The sequence below is a fragment of the Syngnathus scovelli genome, chromosome 10 (assembly GCF_024217435.2).
Source record: "Syngnathus scovelli strain Florida chromosome 10, RoL_Ssco_1.2, whole genome shotgun sequence".
Taxonomy (NCBI): domain Eukaryota; kingdom Metazoa; phylum Chordata; class Actinopteri; order Syngnathiformes; family Syngnathidae; genus Syngnathus; species Syngnathus scovelli.
The window spans coordinates 11,532,477-11,543,932 of NC_090856.1; the positions used below are offsets into that span (position 1 = coordinate 11,532,477).

The 11,456-nt window shown below is 46.9% G+C and overlaps 1 protein-coding gene across 1 annotated transcript; it reads left to right on the forward strand.

Annotated features, from left to right (window-relative positions):
- Positions 1-1,723: 1,723 nt before the first annotated feature.
- On the forward strand, positions 1,724-9,736 carry lmnb2 (lamin B2). Its single transcript, XM_049720928.1, has 13 exons — positions 1,724-2,201; positions 3,884-4,020; positions 4,287-4,443; positions 4,926-5,051; positions 5,148-5,246; positions 5,405-5,476; positions 5,614-5,739; positions 5,825-6,045; positions 6,364-6,592; positions 6,672-6,779; positions 7,036-7,155; positions 7,240-7,332; positions 7,606-9,736. Exons 1-13 carry the CDS (start codon positions 1,983-1,985, stop codon positions 7,639-7,641), a joined length of 1,743 nt encoding a protein of 580 aa, XP_049576885.1. The 5' UTR covers positions 1,724-1,982; the 3' UTR covers positions 7,642-9,736.
- Positions 9,737-11,456: the final 1,720 nt, after the last annotated feature.

Here is an 11,456-nt window from a genome sequence, read left to right on the forward strand (position 1 = left end):
GTTTTGTAATTAATTAGTTGCTCACTGCTCCCCTCTACCCCAGGGGATGGATCAAAATCACACGGGAATGGGTTAAATGCAGAGGACAAATTTCACCACACCCAGATGTGTGTGTGACGATCATTGGGACTTTAACTTTTAACTTTAACTTAACACATGCTCGTCATTCTTCAGCAAAATTGCCATTTGTCAGTAGCTCAGTGGCCCAGTAGTAGAGTGTCCGCCCTGAGACTGGAAGGTTGTGGGTTCAAACCCCGGCCGGGTCATACCAAAGACTATAAAAATGGGACCCATTGCCTCCCTGCTTGGCACTCAGCATTAAGGGTTGGAATTGGGGGGTTAGATCACCAAATGATTCCCGAGCGCGGCACCGCTGCTGCTCACTGCTCCCCTCTCCCCCAGGGGATGGATCAAAATCACATGGGGATGGGTTAAATGCAGAGGACAAATTTCACCACACCCAGATGTGTGTGTGACGATGATCATTGGGACTTTAACTTTGGGGACTTTAAAGGACTGATGGATCATTTTGCACGTCTCAGTACTGTATTATTTATTCCAAAGCAAACTGTTTTTTTAACATAAACACATATTAAATGATAAAAACGATGAAGAGACTGATAGATTTTCAATTAAAACAGGAAAAGCGGAGAGCAACAATTTTAACTTTTATTTTTTTTAAATTCATATTTTGAGGTGATGAGGGTCAACACCTCCAATACCGAGTCCATGGTCCTCGATCGGGAAAAAGGTGGAATGCCCTCTCCGGATCGGGGATGAGATCCTGCCCCAAGTGGAGGAGTTTAAGTATCTTGGGGTCTTGTTCACGAGTGAGGGGAGGATGGAGCGCGAGATCGACAGGTGGATCGGTGCAGCGTCGGCAGTAATGCGGACTCTGTACCGGTCCGTCGTGGTAAAGAAAGAGCTGAGCCAAAAGGCAAAGCTCTCAATTTACCAGTCGATTTACACTCCTCCCCTCACCTATGGTCACGAGCTATGGGTCGTGACCGAAAGAATGAGATCCCGGATACAAGCGGCCGAGACGAGTTTTCTCCGCAGGATGTCCGGGCTCTCCCTTAGAGATAGGGTGAGAAGCTCGGTCATCCGGGAGAGACAAGGAGTAGAGTCGCTACTCCTCCACGTTGAGAGGAGCCAGATGAGGTGGCTCGGGCATCTCATCAGGATGCCTCCTGGACGCCTCCCTGGGGAGGTGTTCCGGGCATGTCCCACCGGTAGGAGAACCCGGGGATGACCCAGGACGGGCTGGAGAGACTATGTCTCTCAGCTGGCCTGGAAACGCCTTGGGATCCCCCGGGATGAGCTGGATGAAGTGGCTGGGGAGAGGGAAGTCTGGGAGTCCCTTCTGAAGCTGCTGCCCCCGCGACCCGACCCCGGATAAGCGGAAGAAGATGGATGGATGGATGGATGGATGGATGGATGGATGGATGGATGGATGGATGGATGGATGGATGGATATTCTGAACATTTCCTCAAAATGGAAACAAAGAGGTTTTGAATAAATATGTTTTAATTTGATGATATGATATTTTGGGAAAAAAATATGAAATGTACAACAAAAACGTGTGTATTTTTTCTATCACGGCGGAAGAAACCATATATTTTTCGAATGGCAAGTGCGTTGCCAAACCATAACGTCATCTAGGTCCTGAATGGATCTTGGTTTCCCATCATGCATTGTGCGACCGGATACGCTCACTGCTTTTGGCGCGGTCATAGCAGTTGTGGCGGCCATTTTGGAGTCTCTCCGACCACTCCACCCGAGTACTGAGCGAGGCACACACTGCTACCGCGTATGACTTGTCCGCCTCCCATTGATTCCTCGCTATTTCTCTTTTTGCTGTACGCAACACTTTTTTTCTGTCCCAGTTACCCGAGGACAACGGACACGCACGTGTTCTGCTAGCCGTCAAACGAGCGAAAGAACCGTCGAAGAAAGAAAAAAATAAAACGAGCGAGCCGTTATGGCGTCTGCTACCCCAAGCCGTGAAGCTGGCCGGCCGGCGGCGGCCTCGTCGACGCCACTCTCACCCACCCGCATCTCTCGTCTGCAGGAGAAGCAAGACCTGCAGCACCTCAACGACCGGCTGGCCGTCTACATCGAGCGGGTGCGCTCCCTGGAGCTGGAGAACGACCGGCTGCTGGTGAAAGTGTCCGAGAAAGAGGAGGTCACCACCAGGGAGGTGAGTACAAGTGGCGACCCGGGCCCCCTCGACACTATAGTCTTCACTTGGCCTCGTTTCTTTGATAATTCCCGTCAAAGTTGAGCAAAAAGTACTCAAATGGACCTCTGGTGGGTTCACACGAAACGTGGGTGGCGCCTGGCCAAATCGTGAAACCGTTCATTTACTGTTTTTTCTTTCCACAAAATAAAATAAAACACCTCGTATTTGAGCTAATTTTGACTTCCCGAAGTCGTACTGGTTGATGTGAGAACGTTTCGAGTGGTAAAGACCTGCTCGGAGCTTTCCAAATTTGAAAAGAAAGCGGTTGATTGTGCGCGCCATTTAGTACTGACGCCCCCTCCCTATTTTAACTACTTCGCGGATTGATATTTGCTTCCTTTTTTTATTCACCATCTCCTCGAGTGGAACTGCCTCGGCGGCAAACATTTAAGACTCTTTGCTGTTTTTCATTTTTGGCTCGTTTTCCCAATATGCATTTACTCGAAAGCATCGCTTTGAGACAGATTTCTGAGTTGTTAAAATTAACATGGCACACGAAATTCTTTACAACATTGACTATTAATTTTGCAGCAAAGTCATCGCTCAGATTCAATCATCATTGCTCATTTTTATACAACACTGTGCACTTTAAAAAAAAAAATTGAGTCATGGTGAAGCCTTCTGTAGTGTGACATTTAAAAACGTCTTGAGTATGGTATTAAGATAGTGTGTATTAGTGCAAAAAATAAATTTTGACCACCAAATTGTCTGCTAATCTTTGACCTATTCAAGACTTGAATCACCACTACTATTTATTCCATGGAAAACAATTACTTTTTTCTTTTTCTCAAACTGAATGGGGGAAAAATAGACCTTGATTTGTATCTGTTGTATCCAAGCAGCAATGCCATCCCGTCATGCAAGTGTGCTGTAAGCAGCGGCGGTCAGCAACAATCTAAGGCGGCGATATAAATAATATCCGTTTGTTATTTTTACCTTAGCGGTCACGTGGCGTCTGTCACAATGCAGTCAGAGATGTGTACTAAGTGCCCGGTAGCGCTAAATCCCCCAGCGGCGTTATCGTTGGGCCGCGGTGAGTCCGCAAAGTCGCCTTCTGGCTGTTGTCTGCACAAACTGGTGTCAGAAGTGTGTCAACCGGCCGGTTTGAGTTTCCACGTTGGCCCAGCACCTCCCCAGCTGACACAACCCAAACAACCAGAAAAAAAGCTCTTTCAAGAACTTTATTCTGGTTCTTTTCTTACTTTGTTGCTTCTTTCAACGCTTTGAATGAGTGAGCATGTTGAATATAGCTGCCATTTGAATCAAGGATCTCACATGATGATGTTTTGGTTGCCTTTGGAGGCTGGTGGGTCTACTCCTGATTTAGATAAGGTACCAATACTTTGTGGGTGTCAAACCGGGGCAAACGCATGCCACGCGTTAGTGTGTGAAATGTGGCTCAGCGCATTTTTTGCATTCCTTGCTGGCCCAGTACATAGCAGCACTAGTACCATCGTAGTAAAACTTCACATTTCTTTCGGTAGCTCCAAATGGCCGCGCCTGGCTGGAGATGAAACTACAAACATCTTGCCTGAGTAAAATGCCAATTAAGACAAATATTTGTCGGCGTTCGTCTCAAGCCCTACTTTGCTCCTTGTTTCCAGTCCGTTGGTTGATTCCCGGAACAATCTTGTGTTCAGGTGAGCGGCCTGAAGCATCTGTATGAGGCCGAGTTGGCAGACGCTCGTCGGGTTCTGGACGAAACCGCAAGGGAGCGCGCCCGGCTACAGATCGATCTGGGCAAGGCCCAGGCGGACTTGGAAGAGGCCACACGCAGGTAACCAGGCCATCTCGGACACATGCCCCTTTGAGCATTTCGTGCTTGCGGAATCCCTAAAAGGTCCATGTACAGCAATGCGTTTTGTCCTGAACTAGAAGAACTTGGTCACAAGTCATACTCGTAATACCGAGTTGACAGGTAGTGTGCGGTTTTGCCTTACTAGTACCGTCGTGCTCTCCTGCCAACATGCCAAAGCCGTCCCACCAATGAGGACAAAAACCATCTCATAGTTTGATGACAATTTCCTTCCCTGTGTGCGGCAGTGGCAAGAAGAAGGATGGTGACCTGGCGGCGGCCATGTCGCGGGCAGGGGCGCTGGAAAGTCAGCTGAACCAGAGTGAGGCTGCGCTGTCCACGGCGCTCAGCCAGAACGCTGCGCTCTCCGCCGACCTGCTTGAAGTCAAGGGCCTGCTGGCTAAGGTGCGTGCTGTTTTCTCACTCACTTACACATTCCCTGGAAAGTTCAAAATTGCTTTGTTCCATTTGAACATAACACAAGGAAATACTCCGCCGGGGGCACTTTCAAAGCTTTTTTGGGAGCGGAACAATGTGACCTGCTCTTTTTAGTAAGTACAGGAGAAAAAGTGATAAACCAAGTATATTGTGCACGACAATGACAAAGGCTGTTTCAATTTATTCCATACAATTAAACATAAAAATAATGGAGCAAAGTTAAAAAATAACAACTGAAGAAAAAAAGTTGTGGCACAGCTGTTGCGCGAGCGTGTGGCACCAACAGGTGGCCTTCAGTAGATATTGCAGTTTTTGCAGCTGTGCCGGCAGTTTGCTGCCATCTGTTTGCCCCAAGACCGAACATCTGCTTCACTCCCACCTAACCCCGCACTGTCTGTTGTAGCTGAGCACGCCGACACGGCGTTGATGTTGATTGGAACGCTTTGCAGGCAGAGGACAGCCACGCCATCGCCAAGCGGCAGCTGGAGGCAGAAACCTTGAAGCGTGTGGACTTGGAAAACCGCTGCCAATCTCTCAGCGAGGACCTGGAGTTCAGGAAGAACATGTTTGAGGAGGTAAAGATGTGTTTGTTGCACTTGCCCGTCCTGTGCAGTTGGCGCTGAAAACGGCACAGCATTACTAAGATGCTTTCTGCTCAAATGCCTGCGTAGGAAGTTCGCGAATCTCGCCGCAGACAAGAGCAGAGAATTGTTGAGGTGGACTCGGGAGCCAGGCAGGACTATGAGTTCAAACTGGCACAAGCTTTACAGGTAGGGGATGCTTGTGTGCGTTTGAGAGACTCTTGAGTGAACATGGTGCTAGTGTGTGTGGTTAAGAGACTGTGAGAGAGCCATGCCAACTGAGAGTAAGTGAGCCTGCCTGTCAGCAATTCTTCCAATGAAAGAACGTGCGCGCGTGTGTTTGTCAGGACCTGCGCAAGCAGCACGATGAGCAAGTGTCTCTGTACAAGGGCGAACTGGAGCAGACCTTCCAGGCCAAGGTGAGCAAGGGCCACCTCATCCTCCTTTCGTCTTGCACGGCTGGATTTACGCAGCTGGTACAAAACCATGTCACTTGTAAATCCAGCCCCACGCAACTTTTTTTCCTTTATTTCATATGTTGTCAACCTCAACGTAGCTGGACAACGCCAAGGTGTCATCTGCAATGAACGACAAGGCCATGTGCACGGCCCGAGAGGAGGTGCAGGAGTCTCGAATGAGAATTGAAAGTCTGGGCTATCAGCTGAGCGCCCTGCAGAAACAAGTACCTGAGCCGGCCCCGCCCTCCACATCTTGACCGCCTGGCCCTCCGCTGGCACCGTCTTAATGATCGATGTTTGCGCGTGCAGGCAGCCGCCGCCGAGGATCGTGTCCGGGAGCTGGAGGACATCTTGGCATCGGAGCGGGACAAGCACCGGCGCGTCATGGAGGTCAAGGACCACGAGATGAACGACCTGCGTGAGCGCATGAACGCACAGCTCTCTGAGTACCAGGAGCTGCTGGACGTCAAGCTCACGCTGGACATGGAGATCAACGCCTACAGGAAGCTCCTGGAGGGCGAGGAGCACAGGTGGGCCTCATGTGGGGCCGTCGCAACGCGTCACTATCATTATCTTGGTGGGGGGTATCAATGATGCCATAGCCTTTCCATAGGAGAAAAAAGTGAGCTGAGTTTTACCACAATTCTCAAACATTGACCTATTAATTATTATCAAGCCATTGTTACGACCTTAAATTGGCTCGTTACACAAAAATAATGATGAATTGTCCATATTTGGCAGATGTACGTATGGCTGCCTGTAATCGTTGTAAGAATTCAGAATAGACACCATTCACTAGCCCGCCAGTGGCATTTTGCCGTTGGTGACGCGTGTCGTCCTGCTTGCAGGCTCAAGCTGTCTCCCAGCCCATCTTCCCGCGTGACCATCTCCAGGGTGACAGGCTCATCCTCGTCCCGCACCTCCAAACGAAGGAGGGCAGACCTGGAGTCGGGCGACTTGGGGCGTGGCGAGGAGCTGCTGCTGGCGTCCGAGGAGGATGCGGCGAGCGGTGGCGTCTCCATCTCACCCACCGACATGGATGGCAACTCGGTCACGCTGGCCAACGACACGGAGCAGGTGCGTGCTCAGGCGTTGGCTCCTTCCTTTCTCGCTTCGCCAGTCGCTTTGCTTACTTCAAGAGTGGCATTTGCTTCAGGACCAGCCGTTGGGGAACTGGAGACTGAAGAGACAAGTGGACGACGCTGACGAGATTGTCTACAAGTTCTCACCAAAGTTTGTTCTCAAGGCTGGACAGACTGTCACGGTAAGACCTCGCCGCTCTCTCTTGCTCACTGTGCTCGTAATTGAAGAGTCTGTCCAAATCGTGTGCGCTCGACTAGAACGTGTCTCTGTGAATTGCACAATTGTGAAGCCTTTGCAAAATTTGAGCGTGTGCGTCTGTCCGGTGTGGCCCCGTCAGTCAAATGTGTCTCAAGTATGTGTGTGATTTGCTTACTCGCAGGTGTTACTCAAGCTAACTTATTGTGTGTGCGCGCGCATGCGCGTTCGTTTGTATGTAGGTGTGGTCTGCAGATGCTGGCGTGGCCCACAGTCCGCCCACTGATCTCCTGTGGAAAAGCCAAGCTTCCTGGGGCACAGGAAGTGACATTACCACCACTTTGGTGAACTCTGACGGCGAGGTAACGGCGTCTGTTCAATGGGCAATGGCCAAATTGAGCGGACGGCCGTGGGTTTCACGCACCTCGTGCTGATTGTCCCCTCAGGAAGTCGCCAGACGCAGTGTCAGCAAGAAGGTGCAGGTGGAGAATGGAGAAGAGGACGACGACGACGACGAGGAGCCAATTGTGCACAAGAAGGTGAGCGCCTAAGTATTGCTAATTGGGATTAGCCTGTCAGTTTACCTGGAAAGTTAACCTGGGCAATTTAGAAAACAACCCAGGTTGAAAACTTTCCACGGTAATTGTGGCGGTGCATCTCACGGAAAGGTGTCAGTGACGCCAAGCGATGATGTCGGTGCGTTGTGCGCGAGGCACGCCATCAACGTGCAGCTGACCCAAAAAAGGGGGCTCTTTGATGTGTTGGGGTTTTGCTGCCGTTGAAATTAACATTGCGCTTGTGTATCCCGGCAGGCCAAAATAGCGTCCAGGGAGTGCGCCGTCATGTGAAGCCTCGGCGGTAAGCGTCGGAGCTTCCTTGTGCTGTCCGTCGCATCCAAGCAAATTCCTGCTTGTTTGTTGGGCTGCCGCGTTTTGATTGTAGCCCTCCTGTGTTTGCCCTCATGTTTGGTTTGTTGTTGGCCGCCGCCAGACTGTTCTCGCAAGTGGTGGTTTTTAAAAAAAATGTTTTCCTCTTTTATTTTGTTCATGTATCTCTTGATTTTAGTGTGCGCCCAACTGAGCGGCCACACGCAGTTTGAGCATCACCTTGCTTCTGTCAATTTTGCTTCTGTCAATTTTTTAGAGCTACTCGAGGCTGACTGATCATTGATTGTTCCTTTGAGCAGCTCCAATGTATACAACACTACAAAGACAAAAAAAAAAATCGTTGCATCCATAGGGGTGGAAAATTTCTCAATTTTTCAGTAAATTTACACGGAGGATTTTAGAACAATTTCAAATTGGAAACTTTCCAGTTTAAGTGGGAATTGCAGGTGATTTAATGGAAAGCTACACAGTCAAAAATCTAAAGCAGGGCTGCGATTCACGAATTAATTAATTAATCATAGGTGATTTACTTTAGTGAATATTCTGCACTTTTAGTTTGCAAACAATGCCCGTTTTGAATAAATAGATAAATAATAATAAATGTATATAAAATAAATGTTTAAATCTGATTAGAATAATTGGCAAATGAATCCTTTAACATTACCATTAGTTGCCGTTCTTCAACATTTTAGTTTTGTTAAAAGCAGAACTGCAAATAAACGTCCCTCCTTGCCCACGTGAGCCCATCAAAAGGACCTTACCAAATACAAAGTTTGGAGGTTATCTTTTTATTCCAATATATTCCCACTGGAAGTTTCTAATGTTAAATTCCTGTAATTCTGTGAGCCATTTTGTCAGTTTCTGACTTGATTGCCGCTATTTGTAGAGGCTGAACGAGTTTATCGAATGGAGGTTCCGTTTCTCGGTTCTTTTGATATTGTGAGCCTTTTTTGGAAAGCGTAGAGCAGGGGTGCCCAAACATTTGACCAAGTCACAAAGATCTACCCACTAAAAAAATAATTATATATATGACGTAATTTTCGGAAGTCCAAATGATCACACATGGATGTGTGTGTGTGTGTGTGTGTGTGTGTGTGTGTGTGTGTGTGTGTGTGTGTGTGTGTGTGTGTGTGTGTATATATATATATATATATATATATATATATGTCAACGTGGAAAAAAAGTCCTCCCATTCCCTAAGAAAGTGATACTTTTTTTAAAAATCCTTTTACTATGTCCAGCTGCCCTTTTTATACCCTTTCTTAAGTTTAAGAGAAAAAACAGGGATCTGACAATTGGAGAGAACTCGCGAGCGTTAGTGTTGTGTTGTTCGCGCCGTGCGAAAAAAAACCCAAGAACATTTTAATGTCACGCGATCGACCAGTAGTGGCTAGGCGATCGACCAGTCGATTGCGATTAATGTATTGGGCACCCCTGGCGTAGAGTGTGAGGATGCAATGTGCAAGACGGCTGGTCTTCTGATGTCGGCCGTTCAAATGATTATGTAGACGACAAAGAATACTCCAAATATTTAAACTGATCTTTTTTTATTTTTCAGGAAAAAAAAAGTTCAGTTCATGAGATGCGTGTCTTTGAACGCACCTTGAGTGACCTGTGTTTTGTGTGTGTTTTCATGCCATGTTACACTAGATATTGTTTAGTATTTTTGGCAATGTAATCAATTTGTTTACATTCAGTATGACTTTAATTTTGTCTTAAGGATCTCCAGGTGATTAAGTTTGGGTGTTAATGACCTGACCCTTGATTCTTCTACATTGAGCTCTTTCCTCCTGGATTTGCCAAGAGTGTTGTAGCAAGTGCTAATACTTGGACGTTTCAAGAAGGGGGGAAAAAGGCTTATTGGTGTGCACAAGCGCCCACCTGTCTTTTAGCAATAGATGTGCTGTTAGAGAATGTGATAAAATGTTGAACATAACCACCCAACTTATAGTCAGTGCCTGAGAGACCTGTTTTGTTTTGTTGTGTCTTGGGGTGGGGGGGGCTGTCATTTTAACTGAACTTTTGTACCCACAATAAATGTTTTACATTTACTCAATCTTGACTGCTTGATGACTGAGTTGCGCATGCACTAAGCATCTGTGAGCTTTTGGGCAGGAAGGTCTGAAAATATGAAGTCTTATTTGTTAAATAGAAAAATGAGTTCAACTATGTGTGTTTATACCCTTGATAAAACGTTTAGTTTTATTGTAGGATATAATAAATTGAAATCAAAAGGGAACCTTGTTTTGAAAATGAATCCGTGTCCAATACTTTTTCTGAGTGCACACTTAGAGTAATGCACCTTTTGAGAACATTTATCATATGTAAATATAATAAAAATGTGTCAAATATTGTGGTGGCTCTAGTTAATGCAACACCACATAATTAACCCTTAGATGCATAAGTGGGTCAAAAATGACCTGGTGAGGTTGTTTTTTTAAAATCTTTGTAATTGAAAACTTATTTTATATTCCAGGAATTCCTCAAAAAATAGGTTTTTGACATTATGCTATTGACATTTTTAACTTACCTATTATATATTTTGAGAAATTGTAGTTTTTGTATTACTACCCCAAGTTTCCATAAGTGGGTCAAAAATGACCTGCATGCATTTTCTATGAAATCCAATGGGAACCTTTGATCCTCATCAACTGTGGCTGTGGATCACACAATCTGTATGAGAAGTGTCACTCCTCACAAAGATATTTTACTTAGCAAGAGCTGGTACATGTAAGTATTATCCCATATAATATGTACAAGGCCACGATGTCGATTGGGAGATTTGAAGACATTCCGGCGAATGTCCTTGCGCTTTGATGATAAAAGGACCAGAGCCTTCCTGCTGGAAACAGACCACATGGCAGCCTTTCGTTATGTATGGGCCCTGTTTCTGGTCAATTGCCGACAGCGATTCACCTCCAGTGATTGTGTTGCTGTGGACAAACAGCTTGTGTCTTTCAGGGGTAAGTGCAAGTTCCTACAGTACATGCCAAGCAAGCCTGCAAAGTACGGCCTAAAAATCTTTTGGGTTTGTGATGCACACATCCCCTATGCAATAGATGGCATAGTTTACACGGGGAGACAACCAGGAGAAGAAGTTCAGAAGAATCTGGGTGAAACCATTGTCCAGCAGTTGTGTAGTCAATTTAGACACACAGGTCGAAACATAACAATGGACAACTTCTTCATCAGTGCGCCTCTTGCGCAGCATCTCTTGGATAAGGATCTCACCATTGTGGGGACTCTACGCCAGAACAAGCCAGATATCCCTCCTCTGATGAAGCCTTCCAAGTCCAGGGAGGTTCACAGCACAGAGTTTGGATTCAATGGCAACCTTACCATGGTCAGCTATGTCAGGAAGAAAGGAAAAGCTGTTGTGCTCCTGAGCACGATGCACCATGGCAAAGTAGTGGATGAAACTAGCGCGAAGAAAAAAACAGAAGTGATCACATTTTACAACAAGACGAAAGGAGGTGTCGAGACCACTGACCAGATGGTTGGCACATAGACCTGCAAGCGTCAAACACAGAGGTGGCCACCTGAATGCCTACACCTTTTTCACATCTCAACATCCAGATTTCAAGAGTGACATCACCAGTGCATGATGGCTTGTCACACCACACGAGGAGTCTGCTGGAACGCTGCCCCCAGCTATAAACCCCGATTATAGAAACAATGGAAAGGTGTGGGGTGACAAAACCCACAACCCAGCCACAGGAAAGTAGCAGCCTGGGCCGACCAAAGAGGAAGAGGTGTCAGATCTGCCCAAGCAAAAA

Coding starts and splice junctions, on each gene's coding strand:
- lmnb2 (XM_049720928.1), top strand. CDS start 1,983: ATGGCGTCTGCTACCCCAAGCCGTGAAGCTGGCCGGCCGGCGGCGGCC. Junction 2,202..3,883: donor AGGAGGTCACCACCAGGGAG/GTGAGTACAAGT, acceptor TCTTGTGTTCAG/GTGAGCGGCCTGAAGCATCT. Junction 4,444..4,925: donor TCAAGGGCCTGCTGGCTAAG/GTGCGTGCTGTT, acceptor AACGCTTTGCAG/GCAGAGGACAGCCACGCCAT.